Source organism: Trachinotus anak, unplaced genomic scaffold (genome assembly GCF_046630095.1).
Source record: "Trachinotus anak isolate AG129_WGS33_773 ecotype Australia unplaced genomic scaffold, CSIRO_AGI_Tana_v1 ptg000032l, whole genome shotgun sequence".
Taxonomy (NCBI): domain Eukaryota; kingdom Metazoa; phylum Chordata; class Actinopteri; order Carangiformes; family Carangidae; genus Trachinotus; species Trachinotus anak.
The window spans coordinates 27341586-27366941 of record NW_027273883.1 but is presented as its reverse complement, the minus strand read 5'-3'; the positions used below and the strand labels follow the sequence as shown (position 1 = coordinate 27366941).

The window sequence follows — 25356 nt, the reverse complement described above, 5'->3', positions numbered from 1 at the left end:
GTTTGGCAGGGTGGCGTGTGATCACAAAACCAGCCCACTTGTCAGAGTTAGCCTGATGTTGACATTTCCATCCTGGCTTCTCTGAGGCCCCGTGCGTCTGCTGCCAGGCTGTCAGAGCCGTCACAGTTTGGATGCACGGCCTGAGAGACTCGTGAGAAGGGCACCGTCATTGAATTATGCGGAGTCAGAAGCATCTTAAAGGCCATTTTGTTTGAAGAAAGGAAGAGAAAGGTCAGCTTCCATCACTGTGTGAGAGGCACCCTGCCAGGAGTGGGGTCGGCACATCGAACACAGCGTCTGCAGAGCTGGAATGTCACAAGTTTTTCTCCTTGTAGTCAGATCTTCAGGGTAATGGGGCGTTTGCATCATTGCAGAAAAACAATGGCTCCTGCCCCTCGTGTGTAGCTGTCCACAGGAGTGGGAGTCTATGGGTGCTGAGCTGGTGGGAAACAGTGAATATTGGCCCATAGGCTACACTGTGAATGTTGACAACAGCAGTCAGATCACTACAGAGACTCTCAATATGATTGTGATTTGATATCATATACACAAAGACACCTTTTAAATTTGATCCTTCATTTTTCAATGCACCACAAGCAGCAGACTTCAACCTATAGCTGTGCTCACAAACATCAGCTCAGCTCAGGGTCAAAGTTCAGCAGACGTAAGAAGACAGGTGACTCTCTACCTTTAGTTTAGGTGCATGAATTTAAAAATAATATCAGTTTTACTCACAGTTCAATACCATCATTTAAATTGTGTTGATGCTCAGTCATTATTACCAACAATCCAGGGGCAGCACTCTCAGGTTAACCTCCAAACTGGTTTAGATGAGAGCTGAGTGATATATGGTCTATAAATAATATCACAATATTTTTAGACTATATCATGATACATGATATACACTCACTGGGCACTTTATTAGATACACCTTTTCAACTGCTGGTTAACACAAATATCTAATCAGCCAATCACATGGCTGCAACTCAATGCATTTAGGCGTGTGGACATGGTCAAGATGGCCTGCTGAAGTTCAAACTGAGCATCAGAATGGGGAAGAAAGGTGATTTATGTGACTTTGAACGTGGCAGGGTTTTTGCTGCCAGACAGGCTGGTTTGAGTATTTCAGAAACTGCTGATCCACTGGGATTTTCCCGCACAACCATCTCTAGGGTTTACAGAGAATGGTCTGAAAAAGAGAAAATATCCAGTGAGCGGCAGTTCTCTGGGAGAAAATGCCTTGTTGATGCCAGAGGTCAGAGGAGAATGGCCAGACTGCTTCAAGCTGATAGGAAGACAACAGTAAATCAGTAACTCCTGTCAGCTAAGAACAGGAAACTGAGGCTACAGTTCACACAGGTTCACCAAAACTGGACAATAGAAAACTGGAGAAACATTGCCTGGTCTGATGAGTCTCGATTTCTGCTGTAGCATCAGAATTTGGCATCAACAACATGAAAGCATGGATCCATCCTGCCTTGTACCAACGGTTCAGGCTGGTGGTGGTGGTATGATGGTGTGAGGGACATTTTCTTGGCACACTTTGGGCCCCTTAGTACCAACTGAGCATTGTTTAAACACCACAGCCTACCTGAGTATGTTGCTGACCATGTCCATCCCTTTATGACCACAGTGAACCATCTTCTGATGCTGCTTCCAGCAGGATAATGCTCCATGTCACAAAGCTCAGATCATCTCAAACTGGTTTCTTGAACATGACAATGAGTTTAACTCAAATGGCCTCCACAGTCACCAGATCTCAGTCCAGTAGAGCACGTTTAGGAAGTGATGGAATGGGAGTTTCACATCATGGATGTGCAGCCGACAAATCTGCAGGAACTGCTGATGCTATCATGTCAATATGGACCAGGTCTCGGATTAATGTTTCCAGCCCCTTGTTGAATCTACACCACAAAGAATTAAGGCATTTCTGAAGGCAAAGGGGTCCAGCCCAGTACTAGCGAGGTGTACCTGATAAATAGTGGCAGAAAAATATGAATCATAACTTATAGTCAGGACATTCAGAATAAATTCAAAGTGAAAATAGGATACAGAGATATGTGAGTTCTCTAGATAGGCAGAGAGGAGAGCACAAAACACTAAAGTAAATTTCATGCCTTTGGTTTAAAACAATTAGGTGATATTCTCAGTGATGTAGTCATTTACACTATCCCATGTGGAACAACCGTGGTACATGGAGTGTATTCGATATATCAGCCACCCCTAGTTTAGATGTAGATGTGGCTAAATTGTTGCCTTGTTGACCGTCTGTCTGATCTGTTCACACAGAGAGAAAACTGAACCTTTACCTTGCATTATTGTGCATATTTAACCTCTGGACTGATTCTCTAGTCCATCTTTACTTTCCCCTAAATGATACGTGAACTGTACAGTTACCTGCAGGCAGCTGATGAAGAGATTCATAAAGGTATGTGTGAATCTAAAACCCTTGTTGACACATATTTGCCTCAGTTCACACCCCATACAGCACATTTGTAGTAACTTGCATCGCTCCATTGATTCTGAATAAGTTAGTCTGGCTACTGAGATGCCTTTATTGGCCAGATATACAGACAGCAGTCACTATAGAAAAAGACAGCCACGCTTCAGTTTCTAGTAACTTTAAAGTGTTGATGTATGACAGGTTGAGCTCCATTAGTGAGAATTACCTGACAGTGCAGAGATGGTTGAAACATTTGTATCAGGCTTATTCCTCCAGGGGTGGTTGGGTGATTTTAATATTGCATGTGTCATTCAGCACACACTCCCCTTCCTGAGTGTTAATTACATCTCCAAATATTTTGTCTCTAGCAGTGCAGTCGTTAGCCTTCTGGCAATTAACGTCCTGTCAGATGCCTTTTGCTTGAAGGTGGATTTCTGAGGTCTCTTCCCTGCAGCTGAATTTAACAGCACTTTGTGCAGTTTCACTATTGTTGATCATTCGGGAAGAACCCGATGCATAAAAACCCGATGCATTTATGCCAACCTCCGTCCTGCTCAGAAGTCCACACAGGGAAAAGATAAAGCCTGCAAAGCTCACCTTTACCGCTCCTTCTTGCTAATGTACCCATTGTGGCTCCTGTGGCAGATAGGTAAATAAATAAACCCTCAAATGGCTTTTCTGTTCTGTACCTGTTTATTAAAGCAGATATTTTCACGGGGGCCAATTTCTCTCTGATGCCACACACCCACTGTGTGATTTTCCTTGACAGCATCAGGGCTGTTCCATTTCCTGAGCTTATCACCATCCATACAGCACTGCGTGTGCATGTCCGGGTGAGCAAGGTGTAAAAGCATGCTCTCCAGAGTGTCTGTTTAAGATGCGGGCTGGGGTCTTTAGTAATTAAACAGCTGTGGTTATTCATAAACACTGTCTGTATGTTCACGCTTGTGCTTTTCTTTAGATAGGTGTTAACATGGCTTTGTGTCTCTATACTTCACACACACACTCACAAACACACACAGACGCGCTGTCTGTGTGAATTAAAGCTGCGATGCTTGAGGCCCTGCTTGCTCGAGCTGGTTAACTAGCTGTCAGCACACAAAGGATTATGTCCACTGGAAGAACTGTATGAATATGGACAGGTCTATCTGCAGGAAATAGCCTGTCAGACATAGGTGAGTGTGCTTTGCTTGTGTGTGTGTGTGTGTGTGTGTGTGTGTGTGTGTGTGTGTGTGTGTTTTTGTTTCTATACATAAGCCTTGTTACTCACACTAACACATTGGCTAAGTTTGCATAACCATAATAATCTGATTCTGCTCATTAATCAGAGTGAGGTATTACTGCAGTTAAGATGTTTGCATGTTGCTTATAGGGCTGTTTCATTATTATTCCTGTTGCTGTGCTGCAGAGCAGAGTCTGATTAATGCCTGTAGATGCCTCCAGTGTTACAGTGTTCCCTCCGGTATATTATATACAACCTTAAACCAAACTTTCCATCATGATGCCATCGTAGCAGCCTGAAGCACGCGCTTGTGTGTGCATTGTCCCCAGAGGAGAACTTGTCTCTCTTTAAACAGCCAACTGACAAGGAGTGAGTGAGCTTGCTGTGGACCACTTTAACTTCCCTACTGGTACTTCCTGTTTGTACCCGTGGATGTAATAATTTTCAGTTTATGACTCTGGGTTGCATGTTGTCCTGGAACAGCTGTACCAGGATTACTTTGATACTGAAGAAAACTGAAAAACGTGATGATTCCGGCAGGTTCTATCATCAGCCTTCATTATCACATCCTCAGAAAGTGTAAGTTAAATGGAATCTAAAAACATGGATCATGTCTGTGTGTGACTCAGAAGAGGCAGGATTTTTTTAATGTACATTTCTCCAGTTGGGCAGTAAAGGTTTTAGATCAGTGGTTTCCAACCTTTTCCAACTCATGGCCCACTTGAAAATCTCAAAAATGCTGGTGGCCCATATCGGATCCCATAACAATACAGAGGAAAAGTAATGCCTTCTCAGAGCATTTTTTATTTTCATGATAATGATCAAATATTGAGGACTGAACTGAAAGCAGGGGAAGCTACATTTTACTTTTTTTTTTTTTTGTTTAAGGGGGCAGAAATCTTGTGTCAATCAACCATCTGTCTCTGACTCTTTTCCTTTTAATTCTTCCTGTTGCTAAACAGCTATCCATTTTGATAGTGTTATTGCCATGGATGTGATCTTTTAGCGCACAATCAGACTGAGACAGCAAAAGTCTACAATTTGGTCCAGCCGGCGACAACATAAGAGTTCCTATCATTGGCTGACAGAAATAGGCTTCAATATGAGAACTGTTGAAGGATTTTTTTCAGAATTTTTAATGTTTTTAAAAATCATTTCATTTTAAACAATTTTCGTTCATTTTGCAACTGATTTGTCAGCAATACTTTTGTGATCCACCAATGGATAACCCCAGCCCACAGGTTGGGAACCACGGTTTTAGAGTAACTTATGCTATAACGTTGATGATTTTCCTGTAGTGCCATCATAAGGTCAGGATTTTAATTTGTTCATTGCCTTGGTTTCAGACCAAATATCTGTAAAACTAATGACATTCACTTCAGTCTTAGTTGTACTTCCTGTTTAATGCAAATTAGTAAATGTAATCATGCTAAGACACGATGACCATGACCAGCTAAACACAAATTTTCATTCATTCATTAAATCGTTGCCTAAAACACTGTAGTTCTCAGCAGCAGAGGGGTTCTGCCATGGAGCTGCATGCCTGGTGCAGAGACCCAGTCCTCTCTATAGGAGAGCCTGTTTATTCCTAGTATGAAAAGTAAGCCAGTGCACGTGCGAGCTGATCTTCCCTCTGGAGAGGCAGAGAGGCTGCTGGTGAGATAAATAATGCCATTTCACTGACAGCCGCTGTGCCTGTGACATGAGCATCCATCTGCTGAAAGCCAGAAAGTCAGGGCTTACTGAACACATTCCACCCGCTCGCAGTTTGAGACAGCTGATTCACTTGGCTCTGGTTCTGATGCGTTTGACCCCTGCCTGGAGGTGACCCCAATCTGCTTGGCTGTGACCGGGGTTGGAGAGCAGCGGAGGGGTGGGACTGGGATTTTTGGAGCAGAGGATGAGATGGAGGCCAGGGTCAGCGTTAGGACAAAGACAGTGTAGAGGTCGAAGTCTGGATGAAGCAGAGGTGGAATACAGCTGTGACTGGGGCCAGTACCGGTACTTAGGTTTGGATTAAGGGATTGATCAGTGTTTGAACAAATGGAAGATACAAATCTGCACCTCCCCACAGGTGCATAGAAACCTAACAGAATAAAAAGCACTAAAATCTCAATTTAAAACCACTGAGGTACAGCTGCCACAGCGTTGATATTAAAACCCAGTGGTTATTTTGATAATAGACTTTGTCTAAGTTATTCAAACAATTGCTGTCGAAATTAAGCAGCTGTGTCCAAATTCAGCAGCTGCATCCTCCAGAGGCAGCATTTTAAGACACAGTGGCGTGACGAGAGCGTCCCATTTCAAAGGCTCCTTTAAATGTGGCTGAGAAATGTGTCCTTTGTTTCCTATCATATCCTGAGATTGATTGTGCTCCGGTAATGAAAATAATATCACAGCAAGAACACTGACAGAGAGCCTGAGGATCACACTTTTAAATGCAAGTGTTGGGTTCCAGCTCAGTTCAACAGTTAATGGTACAACTGTTAAAATCAAGGACCTTAAAACCTCAAGTTTTTGTAAAAAAGAGTTCCGTGTTGTCAAGGGTGCTAGGCGACAGGAGCCGCACTTTGCAACCTAACAGTGAGGGCAGACACAGCTGGTGACGTAAAGTGAAAATCCTCCCTAAGCCAGACGTCTCATTTTGTGGTCTAGGCCACACCTTTGTAGACCACATCCTTCAGATGATGCAGCCCTTGAACTGGGACACAGTATCAGGGTGCCCGCTAGGGTGGTTGCAGAGGTGAGGGTCTCAAGTCACATGACTTAACTAGAATCAGACTCGAGTTGGAAAGTCAAGGACTTGAGACTTGCTTTACTAAGGCTGATAAAAGACTCGACTTGTTCCCTGCTCAGGATGCCATTACTTCACTATATATCTTCGTATAGAGAATAGTTGTTTGCCGCAGCATCATTGTTTAAAATCTCATTTACAGGACATTTAAATTACAACTGTTCTTTTCACACTATGACAAGTCCAAATGTCTTCCACACAACAAGTCTAGGGGCTTTGTCACTGCAAAATTTTGACTCATCAATCACAGGGGAAACTAAAAAGAAAGCAAACAATCTTTGCATTTCATTTAGGTGAACTCATTCCAGATATCTGGTTTAGTGAATGCTGACTCACTGAGTTACTAGGACACATCATGAATGTTATTTGTTACACCTGTGCTCTTCCTGTTATGACAAGTCAAAATGTCCACTGTGAAAAAAGTCTTACATTCTCTGCTATGGTATTATAATGTTACAAGACTTTCATTCAGGACTGGTGGAATTCCAGCAGCTTTACACATTTAGTTCAGTTCAGTTCATGACTAGAAGACGACTACTCAGGAGGAGGAGGTGTGTCAATTTTGAGAGAGTAGCTGATGATGTCATCAGGGTTATCTCAACTTTTAACTGAGGATGAAAACGTTTTCAGCCGAGAGCTGAATGATAGTTGCCTTTCTTTGTGCTGATTGTCCTGGAATGCACAGACCTTCTCTGAAGGATTGAAGATAGATAATGTGTCAAGTTATTTGTGGTGACTCTTCTTATCTTGCTCACTGTGATGAGTCTGTTTGACCTGCTTTCAGTGTCTAATCTTTTCAATCTCAACATATACAACCTATAATTAGAGGTTCCTGTGTGAAGGTCAGACATACTGTTTGTGTCTGGCTGGGTGGGTGGTCGGTAACATAGCTGTTGGGGGGTAAGATTTTGTATGTCCATGAGAATGTGCGTGTAGAGCTCAGAGTCGTGACCTGTGACCTCGCAGAAATTCCCTCTGAAGCAGTACTTTCTCTCAGGACTCTCTCTCTCCAGACACTCACGCCCAGCCTTGCCCCCCTCAATGGATTGCCCCTTCCCCCCTTTCAACATGCTGTGACATATGTCCATTACTCTGTCTGAGCCAGGTTTGGAATTCACTGTCCCAGCAGAGGGACTTTTATTTTTCCGTGCAGCTCGTGCAGAGAGAAGACTATCCTCCTATGAAAACAACAGCAATACTCATTTGTTCAGAACTTGAATCTTTACATTTAACTGACAACAACTTCTAGAGGGACCTGGAACCTGACATCACAACACACACTTCAGATACAGGATTAAAAAAGGACTTTTAGAATCTGATGTGGGTTAATGTGTAATTCACGTCACAAACACACTCCTACTTCTGCTTTGTCAGACAGACAGATGTAAAGGGAGATAATAACTGTGACATTATAACTAACTAGTGACATGTTCGTGACAAAACCTTGGGGAATATATTTTGTTACAGTCTTCCAGCTTCTTAAAAAATTGTGATTTGCCTGAGGGGGTGTTATAATTAACAGCCTGAACAACATATGGTACAGTTCATCCATCAAATTTCACATCACGTGAAGATTTTCAGTGTTACAGTCATTACCTCAGGGCTGGTTTCTGGTTAAAACAGTGGGAGATCCACTGCAGTAAGACAGTAGCAGAGCAGAGACATATTTTTGATGTGTTTACTCCAGAACACTGTGTCTGAATTTAAACTGTGATATTAGTTTGAAGTGCTGACTTAATTTGAGGGCGTAAAAAATTCACATCAGACTAACTGTGTTGGAATTTTTACCTTTTTGTACATGCAGTTTCAAAGTCATTATACCATTGTTTCACATTAAAATATTTGATGTCAGTCCTTTTCAGCTGGCAGACCTCATACTTTGACCAGCCACCTCTACTTAGACTTACCTCAGCTACATCTCACCGTTTTCATCAGAGGGTGGTTTTGTGCTTTACTCTGCTAGACTTTTTTTCCCCCAAATTGTAAAATGTATAAATTTGTGGATGAACAACGTACTGAAGACTCTGTTGAGTGTTCTGTAAAAAAGATACTGACATCTGGATATCTCTCAAATTCATACTTGTTTCAGGCAAGCTTGCCTTTAAAAGGAATTTCATTGATTATACACATACATCAAAGTCTGTTTACAGGTCCCAGGGAGTAGCTACTTCTGCATATATGAGAAAAAGAGGTTTTATGAAAGCTTTTTGTGGCTCCAGAGGGAGATGTGTGAAATGTGAATGACAGCTGGAGCTGAAGACTAGAAGACTGAAAAGTAAAAAAAAAGAACAAAAAAAAAAAAGTCAGGGCCAGTGAGGATAGAAAGACTTGAGCTCATCACATCTCTGTAGCTCAATTCTCATCTCTGCTTCCCTCTCCAACTGGGCAGCTGTGGCTCAGGAAGCAGAGCAGGTTGTCCACTAATCAGAAGACCAGTGGTTCGATTCTTGAGGTGTCCTTGGGCCAAATACTGAAATTCAAATTTATGTGTGAGTGTGTGTGTGTGTGTGTGTACATGGTAGAAGTAGATGTTGAGCACTGAGTGCATGATTAGACTAGAAAAAGTCCGATATAAGTGCAGTCAATTTACCATTTAACTGAATTGATGGCAGTTGGGTGCATTGTGGGTAATATCAGAATCAGTTTTATTGCCAAGTATGTTTTCACGTACAAGGAATTTTTTCTGGTGATTGGTGCAATTGAGGATCAGGGGGATCAGCAACAGTGGGGCTCTCTAGCCTTGTTGATGAGGCTAATAGCAGATGGGAAGAAGCTATTTTTGTGGCGAGAGGTTTTGGTCCTGAAGGACCGCAGCCTCCTGCCAGAGGGGAGTGTCTCAAAGAGTTTGTGTCCAGGGTGGGAGGAGTCAGCTACAATCTTCCCTGCACGCCTCAGAGTCCTTGAGGCGTACAGGTCCTGGAGGGACGGAAGATTGCAGCCAATCACCTTCTCCGCAGAGTGGATGATACGCTGCAGTCTGTTATTGTCCCTCTCCGTGGCAGCAGCGTACCAGATGGTGATGGAGGAGGTGAGGATGGACTCAATGATGGAGGTGTAGAAGTTCACCATCATAGTCCTTGGCAGGTTGAACATCTTCAACTGCCTCAGGAAATACATCCTCTGCTGAGCTTTTTTGATGCGGGAGCTGATGTTCAGCTCCCATTTGAGATCCTCTGTGATTGTGGTACTCAAGAAGCGAAAATGCTCCACGGTAGCCACGGGGGAGTCGCACAGGGTGATGGGGGTGGGTGGGGCTGGTCTCTTCCTGAAGTCCACTATCATTTCCACTTTCTTCAGAGCGTTTAGCTCTAGGTTGTTCTGCCTGCACCAGGTCACCAGACGGTCAGTCTCCCACCTGTAGGCAGACTCATTGCCATCAGAGATGAGTCCAATGAGAGTGGTGTCGTCTGCAAACTTCAGGAGCTTGACAGACTGATGGCTGGAGGTGCAGGTGTTGGTGTACAGGGAGAAGAGCAGAGGAGAAAGAACGCAGCCTTGTGGGGATCCAGTGCTGATGGTCTGGGAGTCAGACACATGCTTTCCTAGCTTCACGTGCTGCCTCCTGTCAGACAGGAAGTCGGTGATCCACCTGCAGGTGGAGTCAGGCACGCTCAGCTGGGAGAGCTTGTCCTGCAGCAGAGCCGGGATGATGGTGTTGAAGGCAGAGCTGAAGTCCACAAACAGGATCCTGGCATAGGTCCCTGAGGAGTCCAGGTGCTGGAGGACACCATTGCCCAGGAAAGAAAAAAAGTTGTTCCACTACATTGATTTCAGTCTTTTTTTGTAAACTGTCCACTGTCCAATAATGCGATGATAAATTAGTGTAGTTTAAATATGGTTTCCAAGACTATATTCAGAGAGAACTGTGCAGCTCAGTCGCTAAATGAGACATGAGGACGTCTTCATCTGGAGCCTGGCATTAGTGTGACCACAATGCAAGTGTCTTTTTTAAGGTGGAGGATAAAATGACTTTCCAGAAGTCATAATTTCCTGTCTCATATTAGTCTATTATTAACCCCCGATCAGTGATCAAACTCTTAAATGCGTTACTCAAACTGGATTTCCTCGATTGTATTGTCTTCATGCCCACAAACACTGATCGATCAGTTGCATTGACAGTCGCTTCATTTTTGTGCATCAAACTGCACTCAGTGATCCATAATGACAATTCAACAATTCTCGGTCACCTGCCTGACCAAGGTCCTTCTTCCACAATTACTCAGGTTAGCCGGACGGCCAGTAACAGGAAGACTCCGCGTAGTTTCTTCCTCCATTTCAAAATCATTGATGCCACTGTGCTCCTGGAACCACTCAAGGACTGTTTTACATCCCTATCTATGCCTCATCACAATCTTTATTGTCAAGGTCCACAGACAGGTGGTCAGGTGACTGACTAGGCTTGTCAAGACCATCCCATTGTTCAGCCATAGAAACCTCCTTGGTTGGCTGGTCTGAATGTTGAGGATTACTGTCCTAAAACTATTGAAAAGTGTTACAAGTCCTACACTATGAGTCCTTCAGCCATAATAGATGTGAACACTCTCAAACATCCTGTACAGCTTTAAGGCAGCACTTTCACCTTAACAGCCATTGTTTCATTTTACACCCAATGTGCTGGAGCCAAACCAAGAAAATTATAACATATCACTGATCTAATGCTTTCACACTGATGGTCCACATGGCCATTCATCATTTCTGAGGGGCATCTTGATTGCTGTTGTTGTGTCTCTTGACATCTTGATTAAGTGACAAACCTGCCAATTGTAAATAAGTCAGTTTGATGGTTGCTGTGCAGGTGTGGAGTGATGCTACAGCTCTAGCTATACTGCTGCTGTACTCTTCTACCCTTTCTGATGTCCACATATAGACTCTGACATTCACAGCCAATCCCAAACCTACCCTCCACCTCCCACGCCCTCTCTTCCCTTCAAAGGACATTGAACTGTTCCATCAATAATGCAGGCTGCTTTCACCTCTGTGGGCCAGATAGAGATCAGCTCACATGCCCACTCTGCCCCCTATCACTCCCACAACCTTTCATCCTAATTCATAACTCATCCTGCCCACCCTCTGTCTGCAAAAGGTTCACCTGTCCTATCATGATCCTGTTTTCCAGGCTGTAAGCTCCCACACTGGTGGTACAGTAACTTCATTTCCTAGAGATTTCATTGATATATAACTAATTTGCAACAGCAAGATGTGTTGTAAGAAATGTAGTTGTTACCAGGTTACATCATCTGTTAACCTGACGAGGATGCGTTGTTAATTCACATATTTGGCCAGTGATTACATTGCCACCACAACGTAATTGAGAAAACAGTTTAGATCTATACGAATGTAATTTCTTTGCGTTATTATTGGACAGTCAGCCAGCTCTCTTCTTCTATGATCTTTTCTGGGTTCACCTCTCTGTGCAGTAAATGTTGCTCTTGGTATGAAAGTGTCTGCCCTTGACACTCGTCCTCAGACCTCATGTTTTGTGCGGGCAAGTTGATGGTAGAGCAGTGCCAGGTTTTCAGAGAAACAACACCCACACAAATATGGGGAAAGTATGCTGACAGGTGAAGTGAGAGTACTGACCTTTGAGCCATGAGGCTGCACAAAGAAGCAGTGCAGGAGAGAGATTGGCCTTGAAACTATACGCCAGAGTTTGAGGTTTGTGGCTTGTGAGGATAGTATCAAATGGACTGTAAGTGACTGGTTGTTGCACGCTGGTTTTTGACTGTCCTGCAAAATCTTCTGCATTTTTAAGCTAAATTTAGCATAATGTTCAAATGGTGTAAGAAAATATAATATTTCATGAATTCTGAGACAGGCTGGTTTTCTTAAATAGTCAGCTGAACAATTGTCCTTTTTAAAAAAATAATTGGTCAGTGACTTGGACAGTTTCAGACTGATCTCTCCAGTTTCTGATTTATCTCAATTTGAAAATCAGAGGAAAACTCTGCCTATGACAACATTGTATTATCTCTCTTACATTTAATGACATATTATTGTCCTTAAAAACACTTGCAGACAAGATGCTTACTAAAGACTGAGTCCCCTCAGCTCTTCCTTTGACCCCTCTGCTGTGGTTGACTTCATGTTTTCTATAACCAAACTCTAGTCATGTTTTAAAACACTTAATTAAATACTCTCAGAACTGGACTGTTGTTTCTAAAGAGAACTACATAGAGATAACTAAACAGAAAACATTTGTGCTTTTTAGAAAATGAAGTTCAGTTGCTGAGTTTGTGAATGAATGTGTCTTTGTCCTGACGACTTTTATTGTTCCTGGTGGGGTCGACCTGGTGGTGCTGCACCGCCCTCTGGTGGCGCTTCTTGTTATTCCACAAACTATGATTAACATTTGGGTCAGTTACAGGCCAACATGCTTTAAGTTATACAAGCATCTGACCTTATTACATACCCCTGGTTTCCAGTATTTACATTTAAATGAGTTCACTAATTCCCTTTTAACCACACAACACATCTTCTTTTGTTTAGATTTTTCATTTTTGTATGAATAACATACCTCTGAAGTTGAAGTTAAGAAGTGGAGATATTTTGTCAGTGTTAAATACATGGTAGACAGACAGAAAGAGCCCAATCCAAAAGAGACCATAACCAAAGTTTGACCAGCTGCCTAGATACTCTGCTGTGGAAACATAACCTGTGATTCTCTCAACTCTTGCTCTCATTCTCTTTTTTCTTTGTCTCTCAGTGGTGCCAGCAAGAGTCATCTGAAAGTGATTTATTCCAGTGACTCTACAGTGCACGTCCATCCAGTGTTTACATGCATTGTCCTCAAGCAGAGAGTATAAATCAAACATCCCTGTGCAGCTACTCCTCTGTAGGAGCGTGCTGTAGATCAGGGGCGACTGCACAATCTGGAAACTATTATGCTGCCTTGCTGTGATGGATCATGTCGAAGGCATGTCCGCTGCTCTGGGTTTTGTCATCATAAACCCAGGCTGTGTGCGTGAGAACTCAGCCAGCACTTCCATAAAAGATAGACTTATCGTGACTGTTGCACGCGTGATGAGAAGTCATTGTGCTGGAATTTCAAGTTTGTCATACAGCAAATCAAGATCCTGAGTCTCTCTGTCTCTCTGTGCTCATGCCAACAGAATCAGAGAATTGTCTACAGTAAATTATTGTGGAACTGTGTTTATAATCTATAACACTTGTTGGATTAACTAGTGCTCACCAGAACATTGAACTATGTGACATTAATGCATTATTTTGTAACCTATGTTTGACAAAACACATGATAAGTACTCCATGGATAAAGTCCATTTAAATTGATATAAAATGTAATGAAATAACTGAATTGGCTGTGAATATGTGATTTATTGATGCTGTGAGGTTTTCTATTGATTACTTTTTCTCCACAGCTAAGTGGTGAGCACTATCATTTGTGAATCCCTCTAATGTGTTAGCCACTCATGCTAACTACCCTACTAAACCAGAAAGTCTTTTTTCTCCTGCTTCACTCGTTCACTTCCTCCTCTTCGTGTTTTCATGTCTTTTTCAGGTCCTCGGCACCCCATCTGAGGATACCTGGCCAGGTGTTAACTCCTTGCCTCACTTCAAACCAGGTGAGACCTTCTATGTCATAGAGAGCCTCTATACACAGCGAGCAGACATGCTATAAACTCTCACTAATTTGTGTAAATCTCACTAAAACAAATGATAATTAATTAATTAACCCTAGAGCAAGGGAAATAACATAGTGTAAGCTTAAGAGTTAGCATGGAGCCTTGGGGCTGTAAATGTTGTGTATGATAAAGTTTTAGTATGGAGCCTTTTTTTTGCTCAGCAGAGGAAATCCAGTGTTAAATTAAGCCTACTTTTACTGGATGTAAAATGGCTAAATGGCACAGGGCCCACTGTCACTCATTGTTCTGTATGCTAACATCATAGCATGGAGTCACCTTTTACTCAACATAGAGTATGACAAGATGTTAGCATGGAGCCTGCTGTCACTTATTACTCTATATGCTAAAGTGTTAGCATGAAGCCATTTTTACTTAACACAGCATGTAGTAAAGTGTTAGCATGGAGCCACCAGAGCCTGTGATCTATCAGGTACACACGTATATACTCAGTAACCTGACCATAAAAATGAACCAATAGAATAGTGTACATAAATGTCACTGTACTGTGTTAATGCAGCCGCAGCAGCAGCAGCAGGAGTGGGGGTGGCAGCTCTGCCAGAGTAGCCGTGCCCTCTGGGAGCTCATTAGGGCTTTTTAGAGGGAACATGAATAGAGACTGCAGATTAGTGCTGGTGCTGATGGAGGGAAGAAGAGCTGGAGTGGAGGAGAGGGGACAGGCAGGGTTGGCCATAAAGAGGGTTAGAATGATGGTGCAGGGCAGCGAGGCATCATAAAGCTATGTGACCCAGCCTCCTATCTCCAGTGGCCAATTAGGGACCAACTGGGGTGACCCTCATGGTCACACACACACACACACATACACACACAAAACATACAAATGTTATCTCTCATCCTGTGGCCATGGCGACAGTTGGCCCTTGTTAGCCTCTCACACACTGTGTTGAACAGCTGTGCAGCTGTCTGTGCCACAGACACACACACATGCCCAGCTAAGCCTGGTGCCTGCCTGCAAGCATCGCATCTGTTTACATGACGTGTGCAGATCTCATGTTATCACGGCTGCACTTCTAACAAACACAGGAAGAGTGAGACGTTACCAGGGATGATCTGGGTAAGTTTAACCATATGGTGGTGGTGGTGTCCTCAGAGTGCACAATGATTACAGTCAGAGCATTGTATTATCAACACAGGCACATTGTGAATGATTAGAATCAGAGGGGGGAATAATGATCACATTATAGGAAGAAAACAAAATCCTCACCTAATGGAATAAAAGTGTCTGAATCATCAAGTTCAAACCTGTGTAAAGAAAATGTTACATTATCTGAGGAATTAACTGGATGATAATTCTGTATATATTTTAATAATTTTTGACCTTGAGTAAGATGGGATAATACAAAAATCTGTTACTAATCTGAGATCTGCAATGTTCCAATAAAAAAAAAAACAAAAACAAAAAAAACGGATTAGCTTGACATGCTGTCTACAATGAAATCCTACAGTGAGCAGCAGATGGCAGTATAGCGACAGTCTGGAAACTTCCCTGTGAATGAGGATGTGTTTCCTCATCAGCACTGAGCTCCACTGAGCTGTTATCTGCACACTTTTCCAAAAACCCAGTGACTATATCACTCCTCTGCTCATGATTCATCACATTTTTACCATCAACCTCTACATGCATAATACTTTCCGTAATTTAATTTTTTTTTCATCGTTGCAATACATCACTTAAGTTTGGATCTCAGACATGACAGTGTGGCTCAGCCTCAGAGTGGAGGCGCCACTTATTTTTCACATTTTTGTGGTTATGAAAAGGTTCCACAGATTCTTCCTCACTTCTGCTCATATCTCGCTTCAGCTCTGCCTCCACTCTGCAGCCTTACTTATTGATATGTTCAGCCTTTTACACTGCACTCAGAGCTAGACCAGGTTTATCTGAAAATTGAATGTTGACTGAGTTTAAGTTCCATGGTTTTGTTTTGTAATTGGACAGAAGACAGAGACCTCAGCCACGCAATGCTAATATACAAAGTTGGTCTAAAACCCAATACACAGTATCATATAGTTAGTTCAGCCTTTATATTTGCTTTCAAGAGACAAGAATAAACACACACTATAAAATACAAAAGATAGATACAATTCAAACATACAATTTGCACACAGTTTCTCATTAACAGTTGTCAGTGGTATTTTCAAATGCTCAAGTTTAATGTTTTAAAATATTCAAAATTGAAAACAGTTTTTAAGTTCAGTTTGAACATCCTGTATAGCTCAAGTGTTTTGAGTTGAGGCAGTTTTACAGATAAATCACTGTTGGTCCAATGAAGTACAGAGGGGAGTCATGATTTAATCTGTAATTAAGCACAGTGCATTTTGATTAACAGTGTCTGGAAAGTTAAGGTGGATGCAGAGGCATGAATATCATGCTATTTAAGTGCAGTCATGATTGCAGTTTGTACAATGGACTGCTGGCTGCGCAGAAGAGAAACATGATTCATTTCTTTACAAAAAGCCAATTCATTTCACCGGTCAGGTGTTCCACATCAGAACAAGGAAGGAAGTCCAAAGTGTTTATATTAGAACATCATAATGAAGTATATATATTCATAGCTAACAATTAAAGTTTGTGAATCCCAGCAGTTGGAATATGGACAGGAGGCAGAATCCTTTTGATAAATGATGACAATAAATGAAACCACACCCTGTTCAATCTTTCCAGAAGTGAACAGTAATGCAGTTGTCCCCTGATAGCTCACATAATATAACACGATATAATATATCTCCTTTAATTCTATATCCCACATGTAAATGGTAGGAGCCATGAGTATTATCTTATAATTTCCTCTTCCCTTTACCTCTCTACCCTCTGTCTGTCTATTTGTGGGTACTTCGGCTGGCAGCCTTCACCTCAGTCACCCGGGGACCTGCGGTCAGTTCAGGCCAGCCCTGCTGCTGAACTGGATGACTGGAGCCACTGTTGGGTAGCTGGCAGGCTGGAAGCTGACTCTGACAGACAGTTGGGTGGTTGGCTAGTAAGGATTAGGCTGGCAGTGTAGGAGGTGGACTAACTCGCTGGGTGGCTGGCTAGTTTGTGTGGAAGCCGGTCAGTTGGCAGCTCAGCCCGACTGTGAGTCCACATGGCAGTTCTGGCTCAGATTAAGAAAACAGTGCAGCATCATGAACGTAGCTGTGGAACTATGGAGAAACTGTCTCACCAAACTCCTCTTAAAAATATGACAATTTAATGTGGTCTGGCATAGCAGCAGAAGTACTTAACTCATGCAGTATTATTTAAGAGCATTTCTGAAATCATGTAAGCCACCCATAAATTTCACAAACTAATAACAGTTTTTTCTTTTCAATTTTAAGTATTTGAATTGGTTTGTGTGTTTGTCCCATAACCATCTTTAAAAATAACTGTGGTAGACAGCCAATAATCTACTCCTTCATTGCAGACATTTTAATACGTCAAAGCAGGAAAAGCGTAGGTGTAGTTAATTACATGAATAATGTAAAACGGTTGAAATTTAACAATGACAAGTTAAATTGTCTGCTGTAAAAAGTGTACATGCATATAACGCAGAAACTACATCCTGTTATCTTTTTTATAACAAAATATTTTTATTTTCATCAAAAACAACACATTTGTCACCATATCGTTTTTTTATATATATATAAAAATTTTATGATACAAATACAAAATTCCTGAAAAATTAGATTACTGGCAGCCATGGTGGTTGTCAAAAAAGAGTGGCTCCAATTTTATGAGTTGTACCATAAATTCTAAAAACAAGAGTCTCCAAAAGTGGCTGATAAAAACAAATCAAGTCGAGTTGCTAATAGAGACTGTGTTAAAAAATACTGACTGATGGAATTACTTGTACTGTAATGTCTCACAATGTAAAATCAACATAGTGGACATTTCCAAAGCTACTAATTCAGTACTGCCAATCAAATACTTGCTGCAGATACTTTTTTTTGCAAATATTTCAAATTAAAAGCCTTTGACAAAAGGAAGCCCTTAGAGCCCACTGAAAGGCTTTTAATATGAAAAAAGTTGATTGTACTGATTCATTGAACTTTAAAACAGGAACAGATCAGAAAACAGGGTTCCTACTAAAATATGACACTTAACAAACAGGTAAATTTAGTGTCTTATGTTGAACTGTTTGAAAAAAGGTTCTCTCTGTGGTCGGGGTGAATACAGACCCAGCATTACATTTTCAGATTTTTTATGTAATTTGTTGAGTTAAGGTTGAAGATGTTTTAGAGCAGGTGTGTAACACTGATGTGACAAGATAAAGATGACAGGTTGTGGTCCACAGACTTCATTGTTTGTTGTCATTACAGACCGCTTTACAGTGTACAGCGCTAAGAAGCTCAGACAAGCTTGGAACAAGTAAGTTGTGATTATTCATATTTGTGTTTGTGTGTGTGTGTGTGTGTGTGTCACTGTCACTGCATGTATCAGTACATAATTATATATTATCATAGGGTGCTGCAGCTGATGAACACACTTTGGTTTCTGTCAAAGTAAAATTCCCATGGGCAGTGAACACACCTTTAGTGTAGTTCACGCACTTTCTACAACTCACGTGCTCTTCCTCTAACTTACACTATTCATGCAGTCTGCATGTGTGACTCTGCTGTGGGACATGAGATGCATATGGCAGGAAAAGGGTACAGTGGCACGGGGGGTTTCTCCCAGATGTGTGCCATTGTTTGCCCTGGGCATACATCTGGAGGGGAGACCACAGAGGGGTAAGGGGGAGTTTGTCTCTTTTCCACAGGGACTTTTAAAGCAGTGATCCACATAAAACCCCAGCTGTCTAATTAGGCAGAAAAGTGTAGCTGCTAAGATCCCTCTCTACTGACTGGGCTCCTCCTGGGATTGCAAATATGTACATAGGTCATGTGTGTCCTTAATCCCCAGAGAATCTGCTATGCCTGTAACCTTCATCATCAAATTACTCACTAAAATGCAGCAAACATTCTCTGTATGAATCAGCATCTCAGTAACTCTGGGTTTTATTTTTGGGTTTGATCAGGGAATCTGAATGAAAGGTTATTTATCCTGAGGAGGTGAATTGATTCTGATTAAATTAGCCTAGCCTAACAGTAAAGAAACTGCTGTTAGCTATGCCAACAAGCTAACATTATAGTACTAATGACCCAGTAAAGTGCGTTAGGTAAAATAAAAGCATTTTTCTTTCACACTAAACTGCAAGAACTCTTACTAAACTCACACTGTAATAAACCAAGGCTTTAAATACATTAAAGGAGGAGTAAGCGATTCTGGAGAAAGACTGTTGATATGTGAACTCAATAGCAAAACAAAAACACCCCTCCCTTCAGTACAAATATGACACTAACACCTGGGCTAGGTGACCAAAAGAGAAGAATCCAGAGCATCTTATACGACGTGAAATTGGCTGCGGTTCGTTGTTTAGATTGATTTTACGAAACTGCAGTGACAGAGGAGAGAACTGCTGGTTTTCTAGCTAAGATAGCAAGAAAGCTAACACTATCTACCATAGCATTTCAAATTATGCATTAATCCAAATACACCCACTGTCCTTGCAAAATTGGTTTCTTCTCGTTTTCGAAATAGTAAAATTTCCACCACCTTCTGGAAATTTCAGATGGGGGAGTTGATTCATTTTGAAAGTAAAATATTTCTATGCTATAAAATCAGCATCGTCAAAATTTCAACATTGTGGTTAAAATTCATAATTATGTTTTCAGTTCCTTGTTAAACTTTAAAAATGAAAATAATAAATAAAAATAAATCAAGTTTTCCTTCAATCGCCTTCTTCCACTTTCTGTGCAACAAAGCCTAGTATACACGAAAGACTGGATGAGTTAATGGGTTTAGGTGGGTGGGGCTTGGGGCTGGGTGAGGGTGGTGACTGCTTAGTTGTGACATCACAAATTTCCAGAAGTCCTGACAGCTGGTTTTAAGGCTCAGTTTCTGAATACAGGCTGTGTGCATTTCTCTGTGGACTGAGGCTTTGATACTTTCACAGTATTAATATATAACCTAGACCTGCTTTATAATCACAAACACATGGACATCTACCTTTTTACGGTATGGGACCTTTAAAGATGTCAATAAAACTATATGATGACAAATGAAAAGCAGAGTAAAGTGAGTTGTAGTGGATTTTACCTCCTCTTCCTCCCGGCCCGTCCCCTCCTGGTCTCCTGGCCTCTCTCCAGTCCAGGAGGAAATAAAATGTGAAGAAAGAAAGTGAAGTGGAATGTTAATGACCATCACTTCCTCACTGCTGCCTTTTATCACAGGCCAGAGAACGATGAATTTGCCATGAACATAATCTCACTTTGTCTCTGCTCTGAGATTTGGCTCACCCTCTCTTGCTCTCTTGTTTCTGCTCTCAGCCATTTTCCTCTGTTTTAGTTTCTCCAGCTGTAAAAATGTCAGTGATTGATGTCAAGGAAATCAGAGTTGTTTGATGTGCTTGGCCTATATAGCATTACAACTGTATATAGATGTGAATTTAATGTAAAATACAGAATCTTACATGGTGAAATCAGGTTAGCTTACGGCTGTAGGGGCTTCAGCCCTTCATTTGTTTGCTTCTCTGTGCTCACAAACACAGTATTTTAATTCAGCTGAATTCACAATAAAGCTGTTGTCATTTACATGTTTTTCTGTTTCTGTTGTCATGACAACAGAACAAGTTTGAAATAGTGACTGAAACGAGGCCCATTAAGATACATGTTAACCAGCAGTCACGTTCAAACCATTTATGACGTCTGACAAAATCACCAAGTACATCAGTTCAAGACAAAGACTGTGCTGTGATTTCAGATATATTCACTGGTTAAAAACCACTGACCATTGGTGTAACTTGATTACTCAGTCAGTCAGTCACATTCATAGGGCTGGTAAAAAGAGTTAAATGAGGACTGGGCAGGTTTGGTAAGTACCTATCCTCTCTTGGACTTTCACCTCTGATATGATGGAAATGGAGCCGTTAGATTGATTACACATGTAGCAGGAATACGTATAAAACTTTATTTATTGCAATGATTAGGTGAACAATTAATTTATTAATTTACCAACTGAAGATTTAGCAGTAATTTTGGTAGCTGATTAACCATTTCAGTGTCAAGAAAAATTCAGTGTGAATATTGAATTCACTTCAGTTCAAGAAAAAAAAAGACATTCTTTTTCTGTTTCCAGTTTTTTTAACGTGATGATTTGCTTCTTCTCTCTGTTTTATATGATTGTGAACTGAATCTCATTCAGTTTTGGACAAACGGGACAATTACAAGGAACACCTTCATCACACTCACACAGTTACATACTTCACACTTGGCAGCTGTCCACACACAATCACAGTCTGAGGAATAAGTTCCGGGCAAACACTGAATATTGTTTTGAATTTCTGCTTCAAACTGTGACACAGTTGAAAAGATAATAATAAGCTCTAAAGCAAAAATCTTGGTATGCTTCCTCTAATGGTAGTCGACCATTACTGTATACAGAGCTTGACAGCTATGATAGCCATATGCTCAGGCCTGATTGCCCCGACTTCCCCTCACACCACCCTCATCATCAGATGAGTCAGACATGGTGAAAGCTCCTCGCAGGACAAACAGCACTGAGGCTTTCCTCCAGAGGAGCTCTCGCTTCCTGCTTTGATCAAACCGAGATGCCGGTCACTTTCTGCTGCGGTGAGGGGACGATGCGGGCAGGTTGTTTCCTCTGCCTCACCTCCACCAGATCCGTTTCACCACACACCACTGCAGGAGGAATGCTCTCTGCTGTGAATGTGTCATCACCTGCAGCCGTTTGACGGATTCAGGAGATACTATCGATCCCACTGCAGATGTGCTCTTATTATTTAGGCTAGTTGACCGCAATAGCAGCAAGGAATGTGCACCTACTGTGCATCAGCAGTCTTCAAAGGCCAACGTGCTCGTACCCAGGTGATTTCACACCTACACATAATTACTCGATTCCATGTTAATGGTGTCGTCAGAACAATATGTGTTGGAAGAATTCAAATCTAATTTAGCTGATAAAAAATCATGCTCTCCAGCGGATGACCATATTTCCACATGGAGCCATGCAAGGATTAATAACAATCAAAACCATCTGAGATATTGAGCTTGAATGTTTGATTGACCTTTGAAACAGCAGTTTCTCAACACAGTGTCTTCTGTCTATACATTTTATGGAGCTCTCAGAGAATAAGAGAGCAAAGTGAAAGTCAGGCTCATGTCCCTCGCTCATTACCGCCACTGAGATGCCCCTGAGCAAAGTCCTTAACCCCCAGCTGTTCCTGTGAAGCAGCTCATTGGTTTTTACAGATGAGACGCTGTGGTTGCACTGAGCAGCCTCCAGGTGTGAACTTGTGTAACCATGTTTTCCTGAAGAGAGTCTAAAAAGCTGGTGATGTGATGTTTTGAGCAGATCGGCCCCTGTTAGTCTTGTCTCTTGGATACAAATGTAAACTGCAGGAACACCCTTCATTTCCTCAGTGACAGATTGCTGTCAGCTATGGAGGCTAACCAGAACGTGAAGTCACGGCTCTGTCCCTCTGCAGTGCACAGTGCTGAATGTAAAGCTGGCTGAGAGCTTGACTCTTTTGATTCCTCTCACTGCAGAATGTCTCGGCACTGAACCTTTTTCAAGCTGCAAGCTGGAACGGCTGCACAAACCTCTGCATCAAGTGCTTCAGTCTGAAGATACAGTGTTAGCATTAGCCTCACAAACACACAACACAACAACACCAGCTGTGTGAGGAGGAGGCGAGAGGAGGCCCTGATGGACTTCATTAACTTTATCTCTGAGTGGCGTTGACGAGCGGAGCAGAGATTTATCCTCCCTCTGTCTCTCTGCCGATAAGTCGAGTTGAGATCCCTATTGAGAGCCATGGGAGTGTCTGTCAGAGAGCTTGACTGGGGAGCCAACCATGAGAAGCCTGCAGAACATGAGAAGCAGTCAAGAGTGCTGAGGCGCGGCGGCAGAATAACATCATGTTTATTTAATGCAGTGGATGCCTAATTACTGACTGAATTACTCTTCGTTTATTTTCAATCTTTTCTCCCCCCTCGGCACTGCTAGGTGGGGCTGGTTCAGGAGTTCACTGACTCCTAGTACGAGTGCACTGCATTTCACATACACACACACACACCCACGTTCACCTTACTTCTGTCCTGGCTCCCGCTTTGATGCTTTTCTCACAGTGACCCAGTCACTGTGTGTGACTGCTCTAAAGAGAAAGGTGTGTGTGTGTGTGTGTGTGTGTGTGTGTGTGTGTGTGTGTGTGCATGCATGTATTTTCCTCTTGAGTCAGCAAACCTTGAGCATAATTAAAGAGCCTGTTTGTTGTTGTCAGCAGCTCTGTGAACTGGAGAAGAAATGAGCTGCTTTCTCAGAGGATGAATGAATGTGTCTGTATTTTATGTGGCTGGTTGTGTATCTGCGTCTCTGTGCATACTGTGCTCACTGTGTCTGATAAAGTGTGTGTCTGTGTGTGCCAGGCTGGGCTACGTGGATCATGCTGAGGAGCTGGCCTCCAGGTTCCTCCAGTGCTTCCCAAAGAACCGGCTGTCGGCCCAGGCAGCGCTGAACCACGAGTACTTCAGCAACCTCCCTCCACGGCTCTGGGAGCTGCAGGACAGTACGTACCCAACGCACCCATCACTGCAGCTCTGACACCACCCGCCTGTGCTGACAGGTTGAGGGGTGGTGCTTTATGGTTGTCAGGTTTTCATCTGGATGTCAGTCACAGTTGATAAAATGATTAAAGCAGTGGCTACAGGTCATCATAAGCACATGAGGGGTATTTTATTACGACAGGTTTTCAAACTATGACATGGGGGTCCACCTGGGGACGTGTCATAAATACACTGCATGAGTTAAAGAGGCAGGTTATTGTTGGTGTTATTGGCCTAGTGATCACCACCATCAGCAGCAGCTGGTGGAGGTGCTCAACGATCACACTCCTCCTCTTAGTCTGACTCAAATCTAAACACACGACCATGATCCACACATTTTTAGATTCAGTGTCACTGACGCTTTCTGAGAGGATCACTGTCTCCAGTGTCCACTGCAGAGAAACTTTCATAAATCTATTTATAAATCACAGTTCTGACTGCACACACCATATTCATTGCATTAGTAAAGAAAAGAAGTCTATAACAGGAGATTCAATTACAATTCAAAGAGTTCTAGTTTGACAGAATTTGGTCTATTATGGTCTTTTATCATTTCATGGACAATGACAGCAGTAATAAGTCATAACTACATGACAAAGAAATAAATAATAAAGTGCTTCATTTTATGAATGACTTGACGTTTTTCTTCTTTGTGGTTAACGCCAACAGTGAAGCAACAGAATCACCCGTGTTAAACAGTCTCAACACATCTGAACAGCTTCAACACCCCCTCCTCTTTCTTTCCCTCTTCTGTCCCCTCTCCCCACTTGGCTGATTAGCGTCATGTGACCAGCGTCATAAAGGTTCAAAAAGCTGCGCCAGATAAAACAGAAACATTCCATTAAAAATTTCATATTTCTCAATAATTTATAAGTTTATAGATGCAGCTCCAGATAGGTCGACGTCAGGGTCTGGAGCCTGGTCTGGCTTTGTATGGTAGAACATATTTAATAACAGGATTGAATTGGGTGACGTGTAATTATTGACAACATTGTGAGCAGCTTTTCAGAAAACTTGCTGTGCACGTTGTAACATTTTGTTATGTCTCTGCGTTGATGACAGTCACAGCCTGAGGCAGACATGTTTTCAGGTTGTCCATCTATCTGTCCCATTCTCACCAACACCATCATCTCAGTGACGCCTTGAGGGAACTTCTTCACATCTGGCACAAACGTTCGCTCGGACTGCAGGGTGAACTGACTAGATTTTGAAGGTCAAAGGTCACTGTGACCTCACAAAAAAAACACTTTTTAGCCTCCTTTTTAAACTCCTCACACAGCAGTTATGACAGAATTTCACCCACATGGTTAATATTTAATGTGCATCTGGATAAACAGGGATGTGACCTGAAACACTGAGGGGTGGAGGGATACAACATGAGGTGGAGATTCTAGTCTTTCAATAAATTCAGGTGATTTTTTTAATAAAAACCAATTGTTTTAAGAACTCACTTTAATCTTAACATGTAGTTAAATCAAATTAGACTAAACAATATCTGTAAATGTGCAAGAGGGTCTATTTTGCTTTTTTATAATTATATAGTTGACTTGACAGGCAGAGGCCTCTGTCTCTCTCTGTTTTTATGTCTCTCTCTCTCTCTGAC

General features: G+C 42.0%; 1 protein-coding gene across 4 annotated transcripts in view; it reads left to right on the top strand.

The window, feature by feature from the left end:
* Positions 1 to 25356, top strand: part of cdk14 (cyclin dependent kinase 14) — a 198821-nt gene that overhangs the window by 120371 nt on the left and 53094 nt on the right. For all 4 annotated transcript variants that reach the window (XM_071468356.1, XM_071468358.1, XM_071468360.1 and 1 more), the window contains 3 exons: positions 13976 to 14039; positions 18411 to 18459; positions 23577 to 23716. In XM_071468356.1, coding sequence (XP_071324457.1) covers positions 13976 to 14039; positions 18411 to 18459; positions 23577 to 23716 — 253 coding nt within the window. The remainder of the gene's footprint in view (positions 1 to 13975; positions 14040 to 18410; positions 18460 to 23576; positions 23717 to 25356) is intronic.